The sequence below is a fragment of the Crotalus tigris genome, unplaced genomic scaffold, assembly GCF_016545835.1.
Source record: "Crotalus tigris isolate CLP2741 ecotype Arizona unplaced genomic scaffold, ASM1654583v1 scf7180000019818.546109, whole genome shotgun sequence".
NCBI lineage: Eukaryota > Metazoa > Chordata > Lepidosauria > Squamata > Viperidae > Crotalus > Crotalus tigris.
This window is the reverse complement of record NW_024097727.1, coordinates 13,993-40,838: the sequence shown is the minus strand read 5'-3', so window position 1 is coordinate 40,838 and position 26,846 is coordinate 13,993. Positions and strand designations below refer to the sequence as shown.

At 53.8% G+C, this 26,846-nt stretch overlaps 1 protein-coding gene across 3 annotated transcripts in view; it reads left to right on the top strand.

Annotated features, from left to right (window-relative positions):
* The first annotated feature begins 206 nt into the window (after nucleotides 1–206).
* WDR97 (WD repeat domain 97) overlaps nucleotides 207–26,846 on the top strand; it is a 31,980-nt gene continuing 5,340 nt past the window's right edge. The window contains exons 1-24 of one of the 3 annotated variants that reach the window (XM_039364627.1): nucleotides 207–314; nucleotides 2,204–2,331; nucleotides 2,423–2,580; nucleotides 3,896–4,488; nucleotides 4,852–4,973; nucleotides 12,245–12,905; nucleotides 13,222–13,370; nucleotides 15,185–15,421; nucleotides 15,544–15,634; nucleotides 16,105–16,237; nucleotides 16,378–16,505; nucleotides 17,214–17,289; nucleotides 17,435–17,590; nucleotides 18,239–18,394; nucleotides 18,720–18,791; nucleotides 19,131–19,307; nucleotides 19,727–19,825; nucleotides 20,330–20,488; nucleotides 21,178–21,312; nucleotides 23,219–23,365; nucleotides 23,497–23,619; nucleotides 25,163–25,363; nucleotides 25,597–25,718; nucleotides 26,379–26,460. In XM_039364627.1, coding sequence (XP_039220561.1) covers nucleotides 2,289–2,331; nucleotides 2,423–2,580; nucleotides 3,896–4,488; nucleotides 4,852–4,973; nucleotides 12,245–12,905; nucleotides 13,222–13,370; nucleotides 15,185–15,421; nucleotides 15,544–15,634; nucleotides 16,105–16,237; nucleotides 16,378–16,505; nucleotides 17,214–17,289; nucleotides 17,435–17,590; nucleotides 18,239–18,394; nucleotides 18,720–18,791; nucleotides 19,131–19,307; nucleotides 19,727–19,825; nucleotides 20,330–20,488; nucleotides 21,178–21,312; nucleotides 23,219–23,365; nucleotides 23,497–23,619; nucleotides 25,163–25,363; nucleotides 25,597–25,718; nucleotides 26,379–26,460 — 4,020 coding nt within the window. In that variant the 5' untranslated portion in view covers nucleotides 207–314; nucleotides 2,204–2,288. Of the gene's footprint in view, nucleotides 315–2,203; nucleotides 2,581–3,508; nucleotides 4,489–4,851; nucleotides 4,974–12,244; nucleotides 12,906–13,221; nucleotides 13,371–15,184; nucleotides 15,422–15,543; nucleotides 15,635–16,104; nucleotides 16,238–16,377; nucleotides 16,506–17,213; nucleotides 17,290–17,434; nucleotides 17,591–18,238; nucleotides 18,395–18,719; nucleotides 18,792–19,130; nucleotides 19,308–19,726; nucleotides 19,826–20,329; nucleotides 20,489–21,177; nucleotides 21,313–23,218; nucleotides 23,366–23,496; nucleotides 23,620–25,162; nucleotides 25,364–25,596; nucleotides 25,719–26,378; nucleotides 26,539–26,846 lie in introns of all 3 variants that reach the window. The other 2 variants (XM_039364626.1, XM_039364628.1) reach the window with 2 other exon arrangements.

Genomic DNA, 26,846 nt, shown 5'->3' with positions numbered 1-26,846 from the left:
GGCGGCGCTTGCCTTCCAGCCGGGGGGGGCAGGCCCTCGGGTGCCTCCGGCGGCACCGCGATCCAACGTCCGTCGCCAGGGAGACTCGTCGCCGCGCAGGTGCCTCCCGGCTCGGGGGAGCCGCTCGCGAGGCTTCCTTCGGCAGGCGAAGGGCCCGTTGCCTCCGGGGGGGGGGGGCGAGCCGGCCTCCGGTTGGGGGGGGCTCCCGCGCGGGATCGCCTGAAAGGCCGTTTCCTGCCTCGTCTTCGCGCGGCCCTCCGCGGTCGTCTCGGCCTGCGAGTCGCGTCCCACTTGGTCGTTCTCTCGCCCCCCCGGTAAGTTGGCGGCGCCGGGCGGGGACCGGTGCGCGCGGCTCAGGATGCGGCGCGGGCGCCGGCCCACTCCGCGGGGCTGGCGAGGATCGGCGCACTGCAAGGATCCAGGACAGGAACTGATCCCGAAGCGGGGCTGTCTCGGGGCTCCAGTGGGGGGGGGGGGCCTCGACCCTCCGGGCCGACACGCCGGATCTTCACGCCCTCCCCGAAGCCCTGGACGAGGCTGCGGCGATTGCCGCGCGGGACGTCTGGCTTCCTTTGCGGCTGGTCCTCGCTTACCAACCTTTTGCTCCGGGGCCGTTCGTAGCTATGATGGCGTGTATGGCCCTCTGCCATCCTCGCAGTATCCTTGGCATTACAGTCTGTAGGGGGCGTCCTCTGCCTAACCTGCGTTTTTGGCTTTATTAAAAAAAAAAATCACACACACAAGCACACAAACACCAGCAGCCCTGAGGGTTCCTTGGTGTTCTCTGAGCTGGGTGTTTCTCTGGCATGGACATTTCATTACCCGAACTTGGGAACGTCTTCACTCATGTTAGCACTGCTGGTGTCCCTAGTTGGGTCATGTAAACACCTGCAAGAAAACCACCCAGCTCAGAGAACACCCAGGACCCCTCGTTTCAACCCTGAGCTACAAATATTCTCCTTTATTGGTACGATTCCCCCTTGCAGAGCAGAGAGATTGGAGAAAAAGGGATTGCAAGAAAGTAAGCTGTTTGCTAGGTATCAAAAGCAATGTGATTGCACCACAGCCTGGACTGGGAGCCACAGGCACGCTGTGCAGACAGCTTCCCGTACTCTTAACATCTTTTTCTTCCATCCGTGTGGTCTGATGGTGGGGAGAGAAAAACAATTGCTTTCTGTAGGCATTCTCTCCTTTGCCTGAGCCTTTCCATTCCCATCCTGCAAAACAGGGAATGGAGAGAAAGATTTCAAGAGAGTGCTGTAAGCGGTCTGCCCTGAGCTACAGCGTGGTCACACTGCTTTCAATGCGTATAAGAAAGCAACCATACATCCGTGCCTTCTAAAAGCAGGGGTCTCCAACGTTGGCAACTTTATGACTCATGGACTTCAACTCCCAGAATTCCTCAGCCTGTCAAGTTGCCAAGGCTGGAGACCTCTGTTCTGAATGGCAGAGCGCTAGGAGGCAAATGGGAGCAGGAGGGGTGAGCTGACTAGCCTGGTTTCTTTCCAGCTACAAAGCACAATGGTGGGCACTGATTTAGCTGTTGCATCACTTTGTGGCAGAATTTCAAGTCCCTGTGAGGGTCATTGAGTGAGGACTACCTGTATTTAGAAGCCAAAATAAGTTTGTGGAAAATATCAGTTGTTAAATACAAATGCACGTTCAAGCTGAGGGCCTGGGCGATGCAGTTGGGGCCGCGAGGGTGCACACTCTGCCTTTGCAGCGCCCTCCTGCCCGTGGCTGCTTAGCTCCCCCCCCCACTGGAAGACCCCTGCCCTGCCTAACCCACTGCAGCAACGCCCTTCTGCACTGAGGGAGCTGAATTGGCCGAATCCTGGTCTTGCCCACTATGAGGCTGGGGAGATCCCTCTTCTCTGCTCCGGAGGCAGCCAGCGGAGCCTTCTACGACAAAGGAGGCCCTGGACGGAAGCTGGAACTGGGCACCCCATTGCTCCGGATTCTCCTTGGGGCCTCCCTTCCTGCCTCCTGGAGAATCCAACAAGAATTGCAGCCTTGAGGGGGGGCTGCTTTTTTTACACCCACCTCAGGGAAGCCCTCCCTGAGCAGACCAGGCGGGCTGATAGCCGAGGGGGTGTCCCAGCCCTCTGGAATTGAGGAGCTCTGTGAAAGATTAAAAAAAAAAACCTTATGGCTGCCATTTTGACTTTTTTGACCTAGCTGCACCTCTGTTTATGTGTTCCAGAGCCAAATCCAGCCTTGAGATTTGGTTGGGAGCCTTGCTTTGGGGCCTTTCAGCCCCCGCCTTCCACAGAAGGGCGACTCTTTAGATGTGCCCGGCTGCCCAGATGGTGGAGTCCTCGGGCAGCAGCTGTAAGCAAGCTCCCCCCCCCCTTGGCTGGGCTCCTACCAGACAGCAGGGAGCCCTCCCCCCTCCCGCTGAACACCTGCCCCCCTTCTGCAGCCAGCCAAGTGGGGCAGAGGAAGAGGCCGCACCAGCAGTCCCTGCCGGCTGGAGAGAAGATGGGGAAGGAGGACGGGGCTCCCCTCGGAGGGGAGCAGGCAAGGGGGCGCAGGCTGTGGGGCCTCCTCCGGAGGGGCTTCCGCCGGGCTGTGGAAAAGGTATGTTCCTCAGAGGGTCTGCCTCCCAGGGGAGGGGCAAGCACGGAGAGAAGCAGCCCAGCCCTTCCTCTGTGGGCTTCTGGACACCCCCCTCCCCCCAGGCAGTTCTGTGGGGTGCAACAAGGGTGGGATCCAGGTCCACTTTTTTTTAAAGTGCATCGTAAGAGTTAAAGGAAATTTATTTTTTTGATCATAAAGTATAAAATGGGTAGGAAAAAGGAATTGAATTGGCACGTAAGCACAGGAACAATCTGATAAAAGAATCGCCTGTGGTCAGATGGGCAGCCTCCAAGTTTAATAAGGAAAAAAGACGGAGACCAACGCAAAGGCCAGCACAAGCAGCCAGCCCCGATCGTCCCTCCCAGCCCATGGCAGGTGCTGGGGAGGATGGGAGGGGTCACCAGTGAGGAGGCTGACAGAGCAAGGAAAATCCTGCCCCTCCCCCGGGCCAGAGGTGTGCAGCAGTCCAGCAGAGGGGGGCAGAAGCCCCGGGGTAACAGCACCCTTCGTGTCTCCTTTCTGACCCCTGGAATGTGGGGCCAGAGTGCCCAGGCCAGGGGAGCCAGGGAGCCCCAGGGAAGGTGGGTTGATGGGGGGCAGCAGAAGCACAAACGGCCCCTCCCAAAGAAAGACCATCTGGAAACCATCACTCTTGCCAAGAGGCTGGGTCTTGCCTTTCAGCCAGACCCCTGCAGGATGGCCCTGGATAAGGAGAACCTCCCCCCCCCCACCAGTCAGAGTGAGGCACGAGCCCCGAGGTTCCAGCACCGCTCCCCCCTCCCAGCTCTGCCTGAATAATAGCAGTCTGCCTTCCTACGACTTAAATCCATGATTCTGAAGGCTGCACCCTGGAACAAATGGGGGGGGGGCTGGACTCTCATGTGTGGCATCTGTTCAGCTATTATCTATTAGTTTATCTTCCCCTGAGGCTTCCCACCTGTTGAGGATGATGGGTATGGAGTGATGAAGCCCCTGAACCGGCTAAGCCAGTGTTCCGAGTGGTGGTCCAGGGAGCCCCACTTCAGCCACCCTGCTTGGGCCAACATCCCTGGCCTGCTGCGGCCTCTTTCTCAGGCTTGAAGGTGAACCTTGTGGGCAGGGCTGTTGTCACCTGCAAAGCTGAAGACCTTGCCCATGCTTGGTGCTGGCACTGCCAGGGAGCAGATGGCGTAGGGATGAAGATGGCTGGGAACTTAATGTAGGGTCCCAGCTGGTACCGGCCAGTCCTGCCACAAGGTCCTCAGCCAGCCACAGCCTCTCAAGCGACTGGCCCCTCCTGGCAGACCCCAGCCACCGAGTTTTCTTTCCGGGTCAGATGAAGAACGAGGAAATGATGACCCTCCACCTGAGCCACGGGCTACAGCACAAGTGCCGCATTGTCCTGGCCAGCCCCGTGCGCCACGTGACCCACGACCTGCAGAGAAGGGCCTTTATAGCGTTGGACGCAGCCAACACGCTGCACCTGTTAACGGAAGACGGCTGCTGCAGGGGTAGCATGGAGGGCCCGGTCCCCATGATGGGCATCCTGTATGCCTCCCACGTCAACCAGTTTGTGGCCTGGGACACCAGAGGCCTGCATGTCCTGGACTCCCACTTCCAGCTGCTCTCTCAGGTGCCATCCGCGCTGCCCATCCGCTGCGGCATTTACAGCAAGCAGCTGAACCGGATTGTGACTGCCGGCGACGGAAACTTGACCATCTGGAGCTTCCGCTATGGCTTCCGCAGCCTTCAGTGCCGAGCCAGCGTGAGCATCGGCCTGGGACCCAGTGACCTCTTTCTCCACCTCGTCTTGGACACAGACAGCACTAGTGAGCCCCAACGCTGCTTTGCCTCTTGCGCCACCGGCGTGGCCACCTTTGACATCTCCAGGGGGAATCTCCTGGCCTTCAGGACGAAGCTCCATAGCAGGTGAGGTTGCCGTGCTGGGGAGGGACCCCTGTGGCCCCCGTGGCTTTGCTCAGTGCTCTGTGGTCCAGTGCTTCTCGAAGGCCCCAGCAAGATCAGGATGGAATGCCCACCCAAAGGTGCCGTTTGCTTTATTGCCAGGTCCCCAGCGTCTCCTGCTGGGGGGGCTGAAGGAGAGATCTGGGCACCGCCCCTGCCCTCTGGGGCTGCTGTGTATGTGAAGGAGGGGGAAGCAGTGTTATGGTGCAGTGCTGGACTTGGACTTGGGCCAGGTGCTGGTGGTTCCAGTTAGGCACAGACGAGGCACCCTCCTGCTCAGGGACAGGTGGGGGGCTTAATTGCAGGTGCCCCCGTGTCTCTTTGCAGAGAGATCACAGACCTTGCCTATTGTGAAGCCATTGGCTGCGTAATCACAGCCTCACGGGACACCACCATCAAGGTGTGGGACAAGGAGTGGCACATTCGGATCGTCTTTGTGGGGCACACAGGTGAGTTCAGCTGCCCAGGTGCCCTTTGGATGAGCAGGAGGAGCCTCCCCATCCCTGCCCTTCCTTCCTGCCCCCTTCTCATGGACAAGGAGGACGAGGTGGACACAGGTGTTGCCCTTTCCTTTTCAAAAGAGCTGCATGGCTGCTAGAAGTTCAACAGGTGAAGCTCCTACCAGCCTGAAAGTACATGGTGGAAGAACTGGATCTTCCAACATTGGAAGTCTTTAAGAAGAGGCTGGACAGCCATTTGCCTGAAATGGTATAGGGTTTCCTGCCTGAGCAGGGGGTTGGACTCGATGACCTCCAAGATCCCTTCCAACTTTTATTATTATTATTATTATTATTATTATTATTATTATTATTATTATTATTATTATTATTATTATTATTATTATTATCAATCATTGCACAGTCAGCCAGATGTTCAGACTGGATTTGGCATTTTGTCTACCTATCGAGTCCTTACCCAGGACCTGGGATAGGCAGATGTGGATGTTTGATGGTATTACAGATATCGTCGCAGGATGGAAGCAGTTCCTAATAAGGCCGCCTTTTGCAATTGACTAATAGCGAATTTGTCAATGCCAATGGTGTTCAAGTGGTGCTCCAGTTGTTTTGGGATTGCACCCAAGGAGCCTATGACTATTGGTACTACCCTTGCTTGCTTTTGCCACAGTCTTTCTATTTCTATTTGTAGGTCTTTGTATTTTGTTATCTTCTCCAGTTCTTTCTCTTCTATTCTGCTATCTCCAGGCACTGCCACGTCCACTATCCAGACTTTTTTGTCTTTCTTATCGACAATTGTTAAGTCTGGGGTGTTATGTTGCAGGTGCTTGTCTGTTTGAATTCTGAAGTCCCAGAGCAGTTTAATTTTATCATTTTCTATGACTTTCTCTATTTTATGATCCCACCAGTTTTTGCTTACAGGCAAATGATATTTTTTGCAGATCTTCCAATGCACCATTGTTGCTACTTTGTCATGCCGCTGCTTGTAATCAGTCTGTGCAATCTTCTTGCAACAGCTTACCAAGTGGTCCACTGTTTCTTCAGCTTCTTTGCATAGGCGGCACTTACTGTCTGTTGCTGTCTTCTCAATTTTGACTTTGTATGCATTTGTCCTTAAGGCTTGGTCTTGTGCAGCCAGAATTAGTCCCTCGGTCTCTTTCTTCAATTTTCCTGCTCTTAGCCATTGCCAGGTTTTATTATTATCTGCTTTCCCAGCTATTTTTTTCATGTATTGGCCATGTAGTGCTTTGTCTTCCCATGCCTCTATTCTGTTCTTCATTTGGTCTTTCTTGTAGGCCAGTTTGGTCTCTCCAGTAGTTAGTCTTCCTGATATACTAATTTCAGTGCATCTTCATCATTGTTCTTCAGATATTCTTCCAAAGCATCTTACCATTCTATTTGCCTTGGTAGATAAAGTCTATCAATGTCACTGCGTGGATGAAGGGTGATTCATTGTCATTATTTTTCTGGTCTGCCTATCCATTGCTTTTAGTTCTGCTTGAGTCCAGTCCACTATTCCAGCTGTGTACCTAATGATTGGGATTGCCCAGGTGTTGATTGCCTTTATGGTATTTCCTCCATTGAGTTTGGACTTTAAGATCTTCTTCACTCTCTTGATGTATTCACCTCTAATCTTTTTCTTGACTTCAGTGTGCTTGATGTTGTCAGCTTGAAGGATACCCAAGTATTTGTAGTACTCTTCCTCATCCAGACTCTTAATGTTATTTTCGTGGGGCATCTTGATTCCTTCAGTTTTCACTATTTTTCCTTGTTTGATAGTAAGTGTGGCACATTTGTCCAAGCCAAACTCCATTACAATATCTTGGCTATATATACGGACAGTGTTGAGCAGCGATTCTATTTCAGATGATGTTTTTCCATACAGCTTCAGATCATCCATGTAAAGGAGGTGGGATAGTCTAGCAGATGTTTTTGATGTTTGATAGCCATGTCCTGAGTTATTCAGTATTGTTGACAGAGGAAACAGTGCAATAACAAATAGTAATGGTGATAATGAATCTCCTTGAAATATTCCTCTCTTGATATTAACCTCTCCCAGCCTCTCACCATTGATCTGCAACTGTGTCTTCCATTGTGCCATCGATCTTTGCACAAATTTTCTGATGTTTCTACTGACTCCTGTTATTTCTAGGCACTTGATTATCCAATCATGTGGCAGAGAGTCAAATGCCTTTTTGTAGTCAATCCATGCCACATTCAGGTTGGTCTTCCTTCTCTTGCAGTTTTCCAAGATCCAAGATCATTTTGTCTATTAGGAGTTGATCTTTTGTTCCTCTGCTATTGGGGCGGTTTCCTTTCTGCTCAGGTGGAAAGAGATTGTTTTCAACTAGATGCTGTTGTACTGCATCAGCTACCACACCAGTTAGTAATTTGAAAGTTGTTGGTAAGCAGGTAATTGGCCTGTAGTTACCTGGTGTTGCCCCTTTTGCTGGATTTTTCATTATTAGGTAGGTTTTCCCAGTTGTTAGCCACTTTTCAATTTCTCCACCTTGTAGTATATTGTTGAACTGCTTGGCAATGAGTGGGTGTATAACAGTTAGATGTTTCAACCAAAACCCATGCAGTTCATCTTCACCTGGTGCTGACCAATTTTTGATTTTCCTTGCTCTTTTTTCTACCATTTTTGTTGTTATTACTAGTTCTTCTTATTCTTCTTCTTCTTCTTCTTCTTCTTCTTCTTCTTCTTCTTCTTCTTTTCTTCTTCTTCTTCTTATTATTATTATTATTATTATTATTATTATTATTATTATTATGGTGGATCATCGCACAGTCAGCCAGATGTTCAGACTGGATTTGGCATTTTGTCTACCTATCGAGTCCTTACCCAGGACCTGGGATAGGCAGATGTGGATGTTTGATGGTATTACAGGTATCGTCGCAGGATGGAAGCAGTTCCTAATAAGGCCGCCTTTTGCAATTGACTAATAGCGAATTTGTCAATGCCAATGGTGTTCAAGTGGTGCTCCAGTTGTTTTGGGATTGCACCCAAGGAGCCTATGACTATTGGTACTACCCTTGCTTGCTTTTGCCACAGTCTTTCTATTTCTATTTGTAGGTCTTTGTATTTTGTTATCTTCTCCAGTTCTTTCTCGTCTATTCTGCTGTCTCCAGGCACTGCCACGTCCACTATCCAGACTTTTTTGTCTTTCTTATCGACAATTGTTAAGTCTGGGGTGTTATGTTGCAGGTGCTTGTCTGTTTGAATTCTGAAGTCCCAGAGCAGTTTAATTTTATCATTTTCTATGACTTTCTCTATTTTATGATCCCACCAGTTTTTGCTTACAGGCAAATGATATTTTTTGCAGATCTTCCAATTATTATTATTATTATTATTATTATGGATCATCGCACAGTCAGCCAGATGTTCAGACTGGATTTGGCATTTTGTCTACCTATCGAGTCCTTACCCAGGACCTGGGATAGGCAGATGTGGATGTTTGATGGTATTACAGATATCGTCGCAGGATGGAAGCAGTTCCTAATAAGGCTGCCTTTTGCAATTGACTAATAGCGAATTTGTCAATGCCAATGGTGTTCAAGTGGTGCTCCAGTTGTTTTGGGATTGCACCCAAGGAGCCTATGACTATTGGTACTACCCTTGCTTGCTTTTGCCACAGTCTTTCTATTTCTATTTGTAGGTCTTTGTATTTTGTTATCTTCTCCAGTTCTTTCTCTTCTATTCTGCTATCTCCAGGCACTGCCACATCCACTATCCAGACTTTTTTGTCTTTCTTATCGACAATTGTTAAGTCTGGGGTGTTATGTTGCAGGTGCTTGTCTGTTTGAATTCTGAAGTCCCAGAGCAGTTTAATTTTATCATTTTCTATGACTTTCTCTATTTTATGATCCCACCAGTTTTTGCTTACAGGCAAATGATATTTTTTGCAGATCTTCCAATGCACCATTGTTGCTACTTTGTCATGCCGCTGCTTGTAATCAGTCTGTGCAATCTTCTTGCAACAGCTTACCAAGTGGTCCACTGTTTCTTCAGCTTCTTTGCATAGGCGGCACTTACTGTCTGTTGCTGTCTTCTCAATTTTGACTTTGTATGCATTTGTCCTTAAGGCTTGGTCTTGTGCAGCCAGAATTAGTCCCTCGGTCTCTTTCTTCAATTTTCCTGCTCTTAGCCATTGCCAGGTTTTATTATTATCTGCTTTCCCAGCTATTTTTTTCATGTATTGGCCATGTAGTGCTTTGTCTTCCCATGCCTCTATTCTGTTCTTCATTTGGTCTTTCTTGAAGGCCAGTTTGGTCTCTCCAGTAGTTAGTAAGCCTTCCTGATATACTAATTTCAGTGCATCTTCATCATTGTTCTTCAGATATTCTTCCAAAGCCATTTTTTCTTCTTCAACCATCTGATGTACTTGTAGCATTCCACGCCCACCTATTTGCCTTGGTAGATAAAGTCTATCAATGTCACTGCGTGGATGAAGGGCATGATTCATTGTCATTATTTTTCTGGTCTGCCTATCCATTGCTTTTAGTTCTGCTTGAGTCCAGTCCACTATTCCAGCTGTGTACCTAATGACTGGGATTGCCCAGGTGTTGATTGCCTTTATGGTATTTCCTCCATTGAGTTTGGATTTTAAGATCTTCTTCACTCTCTTGATGTATTCACCTCTAATCTTTTTCTTGACTTCAGTGTGCTTGATGTTGTCAGCTTGAAGGATACCCAAGTATTTGTAGTACTCTTCCTCATCCAGACTCTTAATGTTATTTTCGTGGGGCATCTTGATTCCTTCAGTTTTCATTATTTTTCCTTGTTTGATAGTAAGTGTGGCACATTTGTCCAAGCCAAACTCCATTACAATATCTTGGCTATATATACGGACAGTGTTGAGCAGCGATTCTATTTCAGATGATGTTTTTCCATACAGCTTCAGATCATCCATGTAAAGGAGGTGGGATAGTCTGGCAGATGTTTTTGATGTTTGATAGCCATGTCCTGAGTTATTCAGTATTGTTGACAGAGGAAACAGTGCAATAACAAATAGTAATGGTGATAATGAATCTCCTTGAAATATTCCTCTCTTGATATTAACCTCTCCCAGCCTCTCACCATTGATCTGCAACTGTGTCTTCCATTGTGCCATCGATCTTTGCACAAATTTTCTGATGTTTCTACTGACTCCTGTTATTTCTAGGCACTTTATTATCCAATCATGTGGCAGAGAGTCAAATGCCTTTTTGTAGTCAATCCATGCCACATTCAGGTTGGTCTTCCTTCTCTTGCAGTTTTCCAAGATCATTTTGTCTATTAGGAGTTGATCTTTTGTTCCTCTGCTATTGGGGCGGTTTCCTTTCTGCTCAGGTGGAAAGAGATTGTTTTCAACTAGATGCTGTTGCACTGCATCAGCTACCACACCAGTTAGTAATTTGAAAGTTGTTGGTAAGCAGGTAATTGGCCTGTAGTTACCTGGTGTTGCCCCTTTTGCTGGATTTTTCATTATTAGGTAGGTTTTCCCAGTTGTTAGCCACTTTTCAATTTCTCCTCCTTGTAGTATATTGTTGAACTGTTTGGCAATGAGTGGGTGTATAACAGTTAGATGTTTCAACCAAAACCCATGCAGTTCATCTTCACCTGGTGCTGACCAATTTTTGATTTTCTTTGCTCTTTTTTCTACCATTTTTGTTGTTATTACTAGTTCTTTCATTTCAACTTCTGTTTTATTTGCATCCACCTCTTTTAACCAAGCCGCATCCTTGTTGTATTTCTTTGGGTTATCCCATATCTGCTTCCAGAACTGCACTGTTTCTTCCTTGTCAGGTACTGACTGATTCCTTGCAGTTTCTCCATTGATGGATTGGTAGAAACGTTTCTGATTGGATTGAAATTGGAGGTTCTGCCTATAGTTTGCAATTCGAGCTTCATATCTACTGATTTTCCTGGCTATAGCTGTTATTTGTTGCTTTATTATTTCCAGTGCTTCCTTGATCTTCCTTGTTTCTAAGTGGTATTTCTTGATTAGGTATTCTTTGGTCTTCTTGTTCTTCAGCTTCTTTTCTTTCATCTGTTCTAGCTTGCTTGCATGTGATCTTAACTTGCTGATCTTATTTTCTAGTCTAACCTTCCATTTTTCTGGTGCACTGTTTGTTTGTTTTTCTTCTTTGTTGATTTTGCATCCCAGGTATTCTGTTATAACTGCAGCTGTGCTGTACATTAGTTGGTTTGTTTCTTGCAGTGAATTGGTGCTTATACTTGCTATTGCAGTATTTGCATCTTTTAATGCTTGTGCTAGCTGTTTCTTTGGAACAAGCTTCAATGCAGGTAGCCTTATTCTGTTGTTTTTGTGCTGTTCTAGATGCTCAGTTATTCTTTGTTTCAATTCTTTTATTTCTTTAGTTAGAGGGTTTTGTTCTTCCTGAGGTAGAGGTGCCTGGTTTCCAAATGAGAACAGTTGTATATCTCTGCTAGATTCCTTCACTGCCAACTCCCCCTGGTTTACCTCTACATTCTGAATTACTTCTGGTAAGGCTTTGATTTCTTTGCCCTGGGTAAACCTTTGCAGTTCGTCCAATTCTGTTTCTGTGAATACTTTATTTCGTGTTATAAATCGGCGTTGATCTGCTAGTCTCTGTTCTGTTATTTCTGATTCTGGATGTTGTTCTTTCCAGAACTGGTGCATTCGTTTTAGATATCCTCTTCTTGTTGGACTTGATCTGTAGTAACAGATCATTATTTCTTTGTTTTCCATCACTGTGTATCTGCGACGGGTAAACACCTTTTCTTCCAGTAGTTCTGCAGCTGCTGGCCCTGGTTGCTCAGCCAACAGTCCTGAGTCCTGTAACCCATTTTTCACCAGATATCCAGGAACTCCAATATCTAGTGCGGACCTTGTTAACCCGGGCGACGTCCGAGCCGGTATGGCATTCTGAAATTTACGTCTCACCATATTTTTTATGGGAGAGACACTCTTTGTCTGACTCCTCTGATGAGACCTGTCCAGTATGGTTGAACCTCTGGCATAGCTCTCATCTTCCTCAGAGTACACAAGCCCACAACCACGTCAAGGTAGTGCCTCACTGGGGGATTATTATTATTATTATTATTATTATTATTATTATTATTATTATTATTATTATTATTATTATTATTATTATCTCTTGAGTTTGTCTGTCCTCTGCTGAAGGCAGGAGCCGGGTTCGTTTGACTTCTGAGCCTATGGCTCGTTCTCCAACTCTGGAAAAGGTCTCTAGCTCTGAGAAGACCTTTCCTCTTCTTGCTGCCCCCTTTCTGCCGCCAGCTCCAGTCATTGCCGTCACCATCTACCCTCACCGGCCCCTCATCTTCTCTGCCTCCCAAGACGGGACCATCCGCACCTGGAACCTCAACACCATTGACCAGGTAGACCAGGTCCACGTCTCGGAGCCTGTGGAGTCCTTGGACACCCACACCAATTCACACGTCTTCTCCATCTCGGGCTGCAGCCTCAACCTCTGGAAAATCAATCAGCTCTACTCACTCTACACGTTGCTGGGTTCCCCTGCCAGGCAGCTCAGCTGCGTTGACCTGAGGCTGCTGGGCGACTTCCCTGCCCGCGTCCTCTGCCTGTGCCAGAACTCCACCGTGCAGCTGCTGGATGCCCAGAGTGGCGCGCCTGTGTCCGTCCTCTCCTTGGACCAGTATTCCCCAGCCCGGGCAGTGGCCTACTGCTTGCCCCGGGAGACCCTTTTCGTGCTGCTGCAACAGGGCCACGTGCTGCGCGTCAACGCAGCCACCAGTCCCATGAGGGTGAAGCAGTGCTTCAGCAGCAGCCTCTGGGAATCCAGGCCCTGCTGCGTCCTCCTCTACAGCCACATGGTGGAACCAGACAAGGCATATGCCACGTGGCTGGAAGTGACCCAGAACCAAGGCTACCGGAGGAAGTGGCAGAAATCCACCATCAACATGCAGGACAGAAACAGGTAGGCAGCCTGGGAAGCACTGGCCCTCGCTCCCTTCGTTCCAGTCCGCAGCTACTGCCCAGCCTGGTCGTTGTGTCCTGTGGGGTCCGCATGGGGGTTTCTCAAGCCATCGCCTGGGAGGACGTGTCCTGGCTTCTCCGGACAGGCCTTGAATTGCAGGGAACAGCACCTGCACTGGAACTCTTGGCTGGGGAAACACACCCTGGGGGGCCAGGCTGGGAGGCCCGGAGAGGACGAAAGGGTTGGGCAAAACTTCTTCTGCCACTGTTCTGAACCGGAGACTCCTTTGTCCTCTCGGTGTGTCTCTCCGTGCCAGATTCCTTCCAATTCTGGGGCACAAAAACGGCTCCCTCAGTGTCATAGATTGGTTCTTGGGCCGAGCCCAGTACACAGTGGAGGCGCATAACCCTGAGCGTGTCACGGCGTTGGCTGAGTACACCACACAGATGTGTGTCCTGTCAGCAGGTAAGTCTCAGAGCCCCAAGGGGGAGGGAGGGAGCTTCAGGGAGTCCCAGGCCTCTCCAGAAATGACCTAGAGCAGTGTTTCCCAAACTTGACAATTTTAAGGCATGAGGACTTCAACTCCCAGAATTCCACAGCCAGCAACGCTGGCTGTGGAATTCTGGGAGTTGAAGTCCTCATGCCTTAAAATTGTCAAGTTTGGGAAACACTGACCTAGAGGGAGACCGGTGTCAGCCTCACTCGGTAGACTGGAAGACAGAATTACATAAACCCCTCCGAAGTCGTTCCATCTTTGGCGATTTTGGGAAAACAAGCCAGGAGGGGCAGCTGATCTCCAGGTCTGCCAGCAACCCCATTGAGGGCGCCAGGTACCTGCAACCAAAGCTGCCGCTTCTCACTGGCTGCCCACAGTTAGGTGCCAGCAGCATCCCCACGGAGTTCCCTACAGAAGCGCTGCCCACAGCCCTGTGCTGAGCTGCCCCTTAGGCTCTTCGGCAGCCCCCACAGGAAGCCAGCTTTTCCACCAGGGTGCGGCTGCCTTCCTCTGGCGAGAACGGGGATTAGCTGCCTCTAGGGGGGACTGGCCCGGTGAAAAGGCTTTGCTGAGTGAGAGAAGCAGGTGTCCTTCAGGGCATCCAGGAACTGATGGCAGAGCCGCCGCCCCCCCTCCAAAGAGCCCCTCTCCTGCTTTTGGGCAGCGGAATCCCCTGTCCAGTTGAGACTGGTCCCTCCTTCCTTCCTGGTTGCTCCATCACTGGGTGTTTTCAAGAAGAGACTGGATAGCCACTTGCCTGAAATGTTATAGGGTTTCTTGCCGGAGCAGGGGGTTGGACTAGAAGGCCTCCAGGATCCCTTCCGTCTCTGTTCTTCCGTTATTCCCACACTGGGGAACAGGATGGGAGAGCCTTTGCTCTCCCTGCACAATTCCTTGAAGCGTGCCAGAGCTGCTATTTTTCTCAGGTGTGTTACAATAAGACGTGGGGGTTCTTTGGCGCTTCTTCTCTTTAAAAATCCCAGTTAAACCCTCTGGGTTTTGGGAAGGAGGAACGGGCATCGCACGATAAAGCGATTCCATTTCTCATGAAAGAAAAGCCATAGAAAGACTTGCGACTCCATCACGTTTTGGAGCAGAGGAAGAGTCAGCAATGGGAAGCAGAGAGGACAGGTGTGTGTGTGTGTGTGTGTGTGTGTGTGTGTATTAGCTAATCTAAGCCTTCTGAACATGAAAAGAGTTGGTTCTTCTTCCCCCTCCCTTTGAATCCCAGCAAACTCTCCTGGCTTCCGCCCTTCACACGTGGCCTTTGGGTCACAATCTGGACCCTCTCAGTCTGCTCCTCTGGTGTCCACCTGTGTACTCCACCCACCTTCATATGTTGTCCATTCGTTCTTGCCCCCCCCCCATCGCTTTCATCATCTCTTTCCTACTGCAGTGCACTTCCCTCCCCAGCCCCCACCTCTTCACAACAGAATGGATGGAGTCGGAGGCTCCTGCGTTTCAGGTGCTTCGCTTGAGAAACGGGTGCTGCTTTCAGCCACCCACAGCCCGCCCACCGTCTTCCTACGAAGCTAAACGTTTCCTGCCCGTTCCCCCAATTTTAACAAACCTCCTGCCAACGGCACAAATTTCACTTTCCTGTGGCCCGTAAGGTGAGGCCAGAGGGCACCAAATGGATAAGTTCCCATCGATAGGAAGAAGGCGCCTAATTCTGCCACCCTTGGCACCCACCCGTGAGCGGAATTCTTCGGGCGTAGTTTCAGTGAGTCTCAAGTGGTCAGCAGAGGCCGGGTGACCAAGCGGTCTCCCTTGCCTGGAACAGGTATGGACCTCACGGTGAAGATGTGGCGCCTCTTCCCCCACGTGGAGGAGTGCCTGCTCCCCCTCCTGTCCTTCTCCTGCGCCTCTCCTGCGTGGCACATGTGCTTCCTCGGAGACACCCTGGCGGTGGCCTTCCAGGACCCCGAAACGGTCACTTACAGCATTGTCCACTACAACCTGATGGAGCAGACACGCTCTGAGCATGGACCCGAGGAAGATGCCCAGGATGACATCACAGGTACACAGTAGGGGCCCTGGTGGGGGGGAGCAGGGGATGCAGCAGTTGTTCCACAAGGACTGGGTAGGTCTCAGCTCCCTCCACCCCCCCACCCCTCACTGTGTCCGACGTCCTCTTCTAAGGTCTCTGCTGCTGCCCAAACCTGAAGCTCTTTGCCTCATCCAGCCGGGACGGGTCAGTGAAGATCTGGGACCACAAGAACAGGCTGCTCCGGTGAGGGCCCCATGGGAGGAGGGAGTGGAAGGCCTGATCCCCAGAGGGCAGCGGGTGGGCGCAGCCTGATCCCCTAACCCTGCAGCAGCAAAGGGGAGTGGCTGTGCCCAAGTCTCCCTCCCTGAGGACTGGTCAGTGCTAAGCTCTTCTCCTGGACCTGCTTGCCTTCCCCCCCCCCATGGCTCCATGCAGGGTGCCCCATTCTTGGTGGGTCATCCAGCTTGGCTGTGAGGAGCCATTGGGGGGCTGCTCTCCAAATGCTGCCTCTGCTTGGCCTAGTTCCATCCAGCCTGCCTGCCATAGTGACGAGTATTAGACCGTTAAAGAGGCTTAAGTCTGTCTCTGTGCTTTCTTGTGGTTCCCTTACAGCGGGGGGGGGTGTCTCGCAGGTTCTGTGTGCTTTCCCACTCTGTCTCCCATTTGGGGCCCCAGCCCTGCTCGCCTTACCTGCAGAGTCCCCTTACCTGCAGGCACCTGAAGCTGAACACCATCCCAGAGAGCCTGGCCTTCGCCAACCACAAGGGGGACTTGCTGGTGGGCCTGGAGCAGCACCTGTACCTCATCCCCCACACCGAGTACCTGCCCAGCTACTACCAGATGCAGGTGGGCCCAGACGGCACCCCCAGGGGCCCCTTTCCAAACGGACTTGCACCGTTGCCTGGATGTGGGGACCGGTCCCCTCTGGGCACCTGAAGGACAGGTGTTGTGGTCCTGCCTCTCTGGATCTCCTCCTCCTCTTGCAGCTGCTGTGGGCAAAGTTCCTGGAGCCCCTCAAGGACATCTCGCTGCCCATCAGCCCGTCCAGCTTTGAGGCCCTGGTGCAAGAGAACAGCCGTCGCTTGAGGCAAGAGCTGCCTGCGAAGAAGTCCGAGTAAGCTCTGGGGGCTGGGCTGGGAGGGGGGCTCGGGGGGCAGCAATCCCCGGGCACGCTTGCCAGATCCCTGAGCATCAGATCAGAGGCCCTCCTCCATCACAGACTCTGTCCCCGTCGCTCCTGGGTGCTCCTCCGCCTTGGGGCGCCTTTAGGTTCCAAAGCCTGATGTGTCTGTGCTTTTTTTTTTGTACATGCACACAAGCGTCTGTGTGTGCACACACCTTCAAGTCACTCCACTCTTGTTCAAGCCCTGCTGTTTTCCTGGCAGCCTTTCCAGAGACGGGCTGCCCTGGCTTCCTTCTTTGCAGAGCCGGGAGAGGGGGGCTGGCATAGAGCCACCCAGTTGGTTTTCAGGCCTCGGGGGCCCCCAGTTTCTAGGTGGGAAGTCCTGAAGAGCTGAGATGCGTGAGGGAAAAGGTGGGCATCGAAAGGGGCGTGGACCCCCCCCACGCAGAAAGGAAGCGACGGGGACACTGCTGTGGCTCCCCTGGAAGAGAGAGCAACCGGATTGCCTTCTGGGGGTTTAGACCTTGCTGGAGCTGCTAGCTGGGGTCCTCCCAGCTTTTTGGGGGGGGGTCCCCGCTCTGTGGCTTCTGTGAGGAAGTATCTCTTGTGGCAGAGCGGCTGCAGCCCCAGCGAAGGAGGGAGGGGGAAGCGGGCTGGGGGCCGCCAGGAGAAGAGACGCTCCTGTTCCTGTTCCTGCAGGTCCAGCATGTCCGGCGTCTTCCGGGTGCCCCTGAGGGAGTCCAGGGAGGTCAGGGAAGCCAAGCTCAAGCTGGAGGTCAGTCAGCGCTGAGCCAAGGCCAGGTGTGGCTGGAGCCAGCCCGATGGCAGAGGGAGCGCAGCCCAGCCCCAGCCGCGGGGGGGGGGGACTCCGCCTGGGGGCTTTGCCGCTCTTGGAGGCCTGAGCCGGGTGTCCTTTGCAGGGCATGGCCCAGCTGGCGGAGAGGAATCGGGACCTGCAGCTGCTGCAGGAAGGGAAGATCAGCCCAGCCAAGAAACGGCCTTTCACCAAACAGATGCGGGAGGAGGCCTTTGAACACTACCTGGGCCTGTTCTACAAGGAGCAGCTCAGCCTGGAGGTGGCGCTGTGGCCGGCGGGGCTTCTGGGGAGGGGGGAGCACATGGTGGGCTCTGGGCCCGAGCCCCCGGCCCCTCCTGGAGGCTGATCCGAGAGCCTCTCCTTAGCCCTTCCTCTCTGATGCCAGCCCCCTTCTGCCAGTGGGCTTCCCTGGGCACCAAGGGACCGGCCCCCCAGGCCAGCTCTGTGCCTAGGGAGCCCCTGCCCTGGTGCCCCCCGGCTGCTTCTGACGTTTCCTCCGCTGCACCAGGCTCCTCGGGGGGGAGGGTCTGTTCTCTGCAAGCGGCTGGGCAGTTGCTCACCAGGGCAAGGGCGGCACTTGGCAGATCTGGTGGGCTACCTCTGCCCCTGCAGACCCAGCTGGGCATCCTGACCTGGCATCATCGCCAGCACCCCCCCCCCTTGAATAAGGACCAGGCCTGGCAATATTAATAATGAGCAGCTGTTTTCCCTGTCAAATGGGGGGGGGCTTTCCTGGGTTCAAGTATGCTGACGTTTCTGCCTTTGATTAAATGTCTGAGATGCCCCTCCCCCCGATCTGGGTTTTGGCCGCCATAGACCCCCCAGCCACCTTCCCCCCTGCCCCCCCCGGCTGCCATGCTATTCCCTGGGTTGGATCCTAGCGCAGCCCCACCCCTTCTCCCCACAGATTCCTGAAGAAGATCCCTTTGACGCAGATGAAGTGCTGGAATCCCTGGGCCGGATGGATCCCCTCTCTGCCCTCCTAGAACCCTCCGTTTCCCACATGTTCCTGGGGGGCTTCACTAAGCCCAGGACCCTCGAATTGAGCAGCTCAGCCTTTGCGGTAAGGGGCCTTTTGCTCTCTGGGGCTGCGCCCCGAATGGCTCCTTGGGGTGAGGAGCAGCCAGTCTGGACCCTTATTGGGTCTCCTCTTTTCCCCTCTTGGGGGGCCCCCCAGGCTGCAATCCCTTCCCCCCACCCCAGCCCAGCCTGGGAGTCCCCTGGGCAGCGTCCCCTACCTGCACCCCCTCTGCGTCACTCTTCACCCCACGGCAGAGGACAGGAGCAGCCCCCAGGCAGGGTGCTTGCTGTGCCTGCCCCCCCCCCCGCCCTTCCCTGCTGAGCATGCTTTCAGAGGGACCTTTCTTCCTCCCCTCCCCCCCCTGCAGGAGATTAGCCCCTCCATCCGCTTCACCCCCTCCCTTGCGGTTCCTGGCATGCTCCAGGTGAAGAGGAAGAAGGTGAGGAGGGTCTGCTTGGCTGAGTGCCAGATTTGTGGGAGGGGGCAGCTTTGGAGGGGTATGCTGGGGACCTCTTGCCCAAAAAAGAGGGGTGATGAATTTATGATCTTCTATCTTTGTGACATTTTTAATTAAAAAGTGGCCCAGCTAATATGATTATTTTTCCAGCCTCAAATTTTATTACATTTCCCATCAGCAAACTGGGAAATGGCTTTTGGCAAGCGGGGGGGGGTGGGGCTGCCCTGGGCTCGTTGGGGGGGGCTGCCCTGGGGTCGTTGGAGCCCCTGACGCCCATGCCGCCGAGGCTGTGCCCTGAAAGTCTCTCCTGGCTTCTCACAGGTAGATGTTGGCGCTGCCCCCTCCTCTGCCGGGATGCAGGAGACCCCCTCCCCGGGGAGAACTGAAGCTCCCCCAGCCCCCCTCACGCAGGAGGCCCCCGAGAGCATCCGGCCCCTTTCTGCAAGAGCGGGCAGGCCAGGCTACCCCCTGAGAAGAGCCCCGGAGGAGGCGCCCAAGGTGAGGGTCTGGGCGGGGGGGGGGCAGGCCTGGGGGAGGCTGCTCAACTGATGGAGCTGCTGTTCCTCTTTGAGTGCTGGACCCTTCCCCTCGCTTTTCCTCTGGCCTTTGCTGCAAAACGGTCCCAGCACCTGCCCACTCCCAAGCCTGCTGTGCCCCCCATCTTCTGGGCTAAGGATCCTGAAGAGCAGCAGCCAAAGGGGCCTCAAGCCCCCCCCTCTTTCTGGGTAGCAGACAGGCGGCTTAGAGGTCTGCTCCTGCCCCAGGAAGATTGAGGAGGGGCCACAGGGCGGGGGAGGTCAGCGTGGGAGGCTCGAAGCGGGTCTGGCCATCCTGCAGACGGGGCAAAAGGGAAAAGTCAGGATGGCGGTTATGTGGGATCGTGCCCAGAGCCCGCTAAGATGCCTGCTTCCCCTCAGCCTGCGGAGCGCCCAGTTAAACCGTTCGAAACTCTGGTCTTGGTTACCCCAGAAAGCCCTTCGTCCCCCAGCCCCTCCACGCGCCTCAAGAGTGAAAAGGTAAGGGGCCGCTGCAGCCACATCCACCCCTGCCCAGCTGTGCCCGCTGGGATTGTGGTTGGCCCTGCGGGTGTTGGGGCTCCATGGGGTGTTTTGAGCGCCAGAGGTGGGAGAGAGGAGGGCTCTGGGGCAGCGTGGGTGGGGAAAGACCTGCCCTCCCCCTGGCTCAGCAGCATGAAGTCATTTCAAATTCAGGACATTTTGACCCAGCAAACGCTTCCTTGCTGGAGCCCCAGATGGGTGGGGCCGGCCCATTGCAGGCCTCTAAAGGGAACCTCTGTGGACGGATCCTTGAGATGGCCACAGACTCAGTGGTCAGTGCTCCGTGGCACCTTCCCCCCCCCATGTGATTTCACCTCCTCCCCTCTCTGCCTCCAGGAGCCTTTCAAAGCAGGGCCCAGCTCGGCCTTCCTGGTGGGGGTCGGAGTCCTGGGTGGCCTTTGCAGCAAGAAGGGGGGGGGTGGAAGAGAACTCACCCGGCCTCTTGTGACGTCTTGCACCCAGAGCGTCCTCTTCAGGGGACTGGTGTCATCGCAGCTGAGCCAGGAGAGCCAGAAGCACCTGCCCTCCACCTCCCGTTCGATGAGCCCCCAACCGTCTGCCATCGTCAAAGGCTTCTTTCCGCAGAGGGCCCCCAGCCCGCAGAGGTCAAGGACGCTTGCGGTGAGCGGCTGTTCCTTCCCCTGACCTGGCAATAGGCTGAGCCGGGGGGCACCCAGGAGAAGGAAGGCTGCGTTGCCTACCGCCCACATGTGTCTCCTCAGCAGGGTATCCGCGCGTGCTCCCCCAGCTCCACGCTGTCCCCATTGATGGCCCTGGGGCCAAGAAGTCCTCTGGATGACTTGGACCCCTTCGTGGCTTCTCTTTTGGGGCTCACCTTGCCAGCTGCACTCGGGGGCGCCCTACGGCCCCTGCCCCACTCGCTCTGCAGCAGAACAAAGCCGGGCGCCCCTCTGTCGGAAAGGCTCAAGTCAGGCCTCCGAGTCAGGGCGGGTCTTGCCTTGCGCCCCCCCCCCATTTGCAGCAGCCGTAGGGTTCCGGGTTCCTGGGGTGCTGCCTCTGCTTTATGGGAATGGATGGGGGTGCAAGAAGATGCCCTGACTCTTGATGGGGATGCTTTCTTTGGTGGGGGGCGTTTTCCTGCCTGTGCAGCCCCCCCAGCGGGTCTTTTGAGTGAGCATCAAGCTGGTCAGCATAAACCCCTTGAGAACATTATCCTCTCACATGGGCAGAAGGAGGGGGCCTTGTTCTCCTTGGCGATGCCCAGGTGGCGAGGGCCAAACCGGATGCCCGGCCTCGGCGCCTGGAAGGCTTGGGAGGGCTGCCCGAGTCTCCTTCTTCTTGGCCTCCAGGGGCTCACGAGCGAGAGTCTTCAGCTGCCCAGGATATCCTCCGGCTTCATCCCCAATTCTGTGGTGGCCCAGCAGCTTCACACCCTGGACCTTCTGGAGACAGAGAGGCTCGTGAAGGTGATCGGCCCCCAGGTGGTAAGCGCCTTCGGGGGAGGCTGGGACCCCTTTGGGCATGGCATGCAATGACAAGTGGCGCCAAGTAGCTCTTCTTTAGAAATTGGGGGGGCATGCCTGAATCTCCCCCCCTCCCCCAAGGCAGCCGGTTGGCTATTGTCAGACCATGGAGGCTGGGCTCCCAACCTTCCCTGGGAGGATTCTGACCAGGTACACAGCCCCCCCGTTTGAAAAATCACCTGGTTTGGGCAATGCATCCCCCACATGCAAGGAATGGAGGGGGGGGAACAAAATGATGAAAGGCCACAAAAGATGTTGGGGTGCAGAACCCTGTTCATGCGAGGGGGGCCGATTTGAGAAGCGTGCAGGATGTCGGATGGCCTGAACTATAATCCTGAACATCAGAAGACCCACAGCTGAGCTGGCCACTGGGCAGCGCTGGAGACTGGCCTGGGGTCTGCCCTGGCACCACAGACCCCCGACGGCAGTTCCCACTGCAGAATTTGCATAGTTGGGTGCCCCCACTTGGAGATTCATCCCATCTTCTCAGCCCTTTCAAGGAGCAGAGAAACGGAGCATCTGGGAATGCCAGCCGGCCTCGGGCGTCTGGGTAGGGAGGCCGTCTGGCTGGGAGGTGGCTTGCTTCTCTGCCCCGTCTGGCTGCAAGGGCTCTGAGGACCCTCCGGAGCCGGGATAGGCCGTGGGTGGAGTGTCACGCGAGGGAGCAACTTCTTCGGCATCCTTCAAAGTGCATGGAGAGAAAGGCTTGATGGAAATGAGCAAAATCAATACTAGGTCAGGGGTATCCAGCCCTTGGCAACTCTAAGACTTGTGGACTTCAACTCCCAGAATTCCCCAGCCAGCATGAAGTCCACAAGTCACAAAGTTGCCAAGAATCGGATACCCCTGAGCTGGGCAAAAGGCTGAATATTTTTAAGGCCCGGGAAGCAAAATTCTACGAGGAAGCCGCTCCGATTCACTGGGGTACAAGAGGGGGAGGCGATGCAGCACCGTCTGACCCACCAGGTTCAGTTACTCTAGCCCAGGGATGGGCAACCTTGGCTCTTTTATGACTCGTGGACTTCAACTCCCAGAATTCCTGAGCCAGCCATGCTGAGGGGAAAGGGAGAGGTTTCCAAGCTGAGCCGTGCTGGCTCAGGAATTCTGGGAGTTGAAGTCCACGAGTCATAAAGCGGCCTAGGCCTAGGCCAGAGGTAGGCAACTTTGGCTCTTTTATGACTCATGGACTTCAACTCCCAGAATTCCTGAGCCAGCCATGCTGAGGGGAAGGGAGAGGTTTCCAAACTGAGCCATGCTGGCTCAGGAATTCTGGGAGTTGAAGTCCACGAGTCATGAAGGGGCCTAGGCCTAGATCAGGTGTAGGCCACCTTGGCTCTTTCATGACTCGTGGACTTCAATTCCAGAATTCCTGAGCCAGCCATGCTGAGGGGAAAGGGAGAGGTTTCCAAGCTGAGCCGTGCTGGCTCAGGAATTCTGGGAGTTGAATTCCACGAGTCATGAAGGGGCCTAGGCCTAGGCCAGAGGTAGGCAACTTTGGCTCTTTTATGACTCATGGACTTCAACTCCCAGAATTCCTGAGCCAGCCATGCTGAGGGGGAGAGGTTTCCAAACTGAGCCATGCTGGCTCAGGAATTCTGGGAGTTGAAGTCCACAAGTCATAAAAGAGCCAAGGTTGCCTACCCCTAACCAATTTCAACAAAGTAATTTTAGCTTTCCTGTGATGTCCTGGTCTGGTGTACCTGGTATGGCTGGCATAGTGTGGTTGCTCTGCCAATTCCTTGTCTGCCTCCAGCCTGTGGGCACAGAGAGGTGGCTCAGCCTTGGGCACCAGTAAGGGGTGCTCTGGCCCTGGGCTCTGTTCCCAGGAGAGACTGTGAGGGACCCCCTCCCTTCCTCTGTGGGGCAGGTGTCGGGGAGCTCCTCAAAGGCCAGTTTAATGTGGACGTTTGATGAGGAGGAACTGCCCAAGGAAGAACAGCTGCCAGCGGCCCTGGAGGGCATCTCCAAGTCCTGGATCATGCCAGCGAAGGAAGACGCCCCCTCCACAAAACAGGTGCCTCTCCCAACCGCTGAGGTCCCCTGGCTGGTGTCCCAAGATGGCTGCCTGTGTTGCACACAGGGAATATGTTTGCTGCCCCTGTGCCATTATGAGTGTTGGACCCCCCCTCCCCTCCCTCATTTCAGAGCACGCCTGGGATTTTCCTGACTCAGCTGGATGAGTCCCAGTATCCAGAACTGCCGAGGACGGTGCCTGTATTTGTTCTACCCTTTGTGGACCAAGAGTGGTTTCAGAATCTTTTCCCAGAGGTGAGGGGGGCCCTACAGACCCCAGGTCACCAATGGAGCCTTGCCCCCACATCTTTTACCTTCCAGTTCTCTCTCTCTCTCTCTCTCTCTCTCTCTCTCTCTCACACACACACACACACACACACACACACACACACACACACACGGTCTTCCTTGGGGATGGGCTAGCCTTGGGTTAGTGAACCATGTTGATAGAAAAGGGGGCATGATGGCTCCAGATCCTGCCCACCTAGCAGTTAAATGTGAGTAGATAAATAGGTACCACTTTGGTGGGAAAGTAACAGCATTCCCTGTGGCTTTGGAGTGCAGCCATGTTGGCACATGACCACGGAAGCCTCTTTGGACAATGCTGACCCTCTCAGCTATGACGTGGAGATAAGCCCCCCCCCCAGCCAGACCCCACTGGCAAGGGAAACTTTTGCCTTTTTTTTGATAGAAAAATTGCACCTGTTGGAAACTCAACCAGCCCCATCCCAGATACTGAAAAATAAATCACCGATGACCACTCAGTGCCCCAATGCAGAGATCAACCCGTGCACAAACAGTGGCGATGTTGGCTTGATACATTGAACTGGAAACCAGGCAGCCCAGGTTGATCCCAGTGCGCGGCGTGGATTCGGATCGTGTGAATTGGAGGGTTGAAAGAGACCTGAGAAGCCAAAGGGCTGGCTTAGGGTTCAGGGGGTGGGTTACCTGTGGTAGGAAGCCCGATTTTTTCCCTTATGAATGTGGGGCGCCTGTTTGCCCGTGTTTCATTAACATTTTGGCATGGAGCCAAGTTACCTGAAGGGACCCACCTTTTTCTGATTACAAGGACGACTCCAAGGGGGCTCCATCTGGTGGGACCCAGGCAGTGGCTTTTTTTTTTTTTTTGCAATGGTCCCCATCCTCTGGAACATCACACCACCACACTCTTACACACACATACCCCAGGGTGAGCTTAGCCTCATCTCCGTTCGCCTTCCGGAAGACCCTGAAAATGTGGGTTTTTCATCAGCCACGGGGATCCCACAAGGGGGCTGCATGAGGTCCAGGGACTGTGGTTCTCCTGCAGTCTTGAATTATTTACACGTTTGTGTTTGTCTTCGTACGTCGCCCAGAGTCACATCTGTATAATGGGGGCTATGTAAATAGGTGAAATAAATAAGCATTGCCCAAGTTTAGCAACACCATAATTACTGTATATCATGTATGGTAAATTTGGGATGCTGTTGATCGGATACGGTTTGAGGAGGTATTAAGCGAGTACCATACCAGTTAAGTAAACTAAAAGTTATTTTTAATGTGTTTGTTTTGTTTGTTTATTTATTTATGAAATATATAGACCGCCCATCTTACCTCAAGGTATAGTAAGTCCATTTATTACTTAGCTGTCAAAAATAATAAAACTTTTGAACCCCATTTTTTTTTCCAAAACTGGCATTTGCCTGCAGCATCTCTGGTGCCTTCCGGCCCTGGGCTAGAGAAGGAGAAGCTGGGTCAGTCCAGAAGGAGGACACCCCTGCCTCCCCCTCCCCCTCCTGAGGGGCTCCCCTCTCCACAGGGTATCCCCCCTGAGATGACCTCGAAGGTCTTGCTGAGGAAGCTGCAGGAGACGCTGCTCACTGCCGACTACAGCACCAAGACGGAGGTGTTGGGAGCCATCGTCTACTTGGAAGACCAGCTGGAGGACAGGGCGAAGAGGTGGATCCAGTACACCCTGTTTGAAGTGCTGAATCAGGAGGGCAACGCCCCCTCTTTGCAGGTGACGCTGCTCTGCCACCGGTTGCTAGAGGGATAGACAGGGTGAGGTGGGGGGGGGCTGGTGGGAGGGATACTCCAGTTGGGCTCCCTCTGGGATGTGACACATCTTGGCACAGTAGGGGTCCCCAAGACAGCCACCCACCCCAGCAGCGTGGGAAAAGAGGTAAAGGTGGGCCTGCCCTGACCCCTCCCTCCACGAGGGCTGCTGGCTAAGGCGCCCCCTCCCCTTTCTAGGAAAAGAGCCAGAAGAAGTTCATCCTGGCCACCCTGCGCGTCCTCCTGCACTTGGACAAAGATAGCCTGGACTTGATGGTGGAGCTGATGACCTGCTACCTGATGGCTGCTCCCTCCGCCCGGTGAGGGCCCCGTGGGAGAAGGACCCTTGCAGGTTCCCACCTGGGGCAGGTGCCCTTCCTTGGCCGAGGAGGAGCTGTCTCCCGGGCACAGCAGTGGGTGGAAGCTCCCAGGGGTTGGGCTGGGCACTGCAGGGGTGTCCGGCCTGGATCTTCTCAGGAGGGAAGAGGACCTTCCACCAGCTCAGGCTGCAGGTGGGTAGCGATTCCCTGCTGGTGAGAAAGAAGCCGCGGAGCCAGCTACGAGGCCCTCTGCTTCCCGACTGCATGGCGCGTGGAGCCTCGGATTCAGGAGGGGTTGTGGCCAAGCCCCTCCGAAGCGCAGAGAAGGCAGATGGGGAGAGCGCCCTTGTGCTGGTAGACCACCTTAGCTGCTGCCCCATGGCTGCCTGGCGTCTCTGCATCCCTGAGGAGATCCATCTTGGCCAGAACCTCTGGGGGGGGACAGCTCCTGGCAGCCATCTAGGGCTGCTCCGGAAGTCCCTCTTCTGCTGTGGGTCCTGCAGCAACGTTGTGCAGTGGGCAGTGCCCCCGTCTCCTGTGGACAGCAACGTTATTTTCTTTGTGGCAGGAGGTTGGGGCAACCCAAGAAGTGTGTGTTTTGTGTGTGCCGTGTTGCTATTAAACACTAGCTAAGAAATGCTCTCCTCCTCCTCCTCTCAGGGCAGTTTTTAAGGATATGTTCAAGGAGTTGGGACTTCAGGACCCTCACAACTTTTTCTTCAAGGAGATGAACTCCTGGATGGTGGGTATGGAGGACTCCAAAGAGGTTGTGCGGAAACTCAGCAGGGAATGGTTGGAGGAGAAGATCCGGATTTTCAAGGTGCTGCCCTTCGCCCTTCTTCAGATGCCCCCCCCCCAGCCTAAACCTTTGCCACTGGGAAGCCCTCTGCTCATCCGGCTTCAGAACACCAGGGAGCCCAGAGATGCCTGCGTGGTGCAGCCACGACTGCCCCATGGCCGGGGGGGGGGAAGCATGGCTGCCGCAGGGTTTGGGCCCTGCCACTCCAGCATGCTGGGGGACCCCGATTCGGAGCCCAGCCCAACCGAGGACTCCTCGCTCCAGATGTCAGAACCAGGGAGAAGGGAATTGGCCGCGTTGGCCATCGGGGCCCCCTTCCCTCTTAGGAT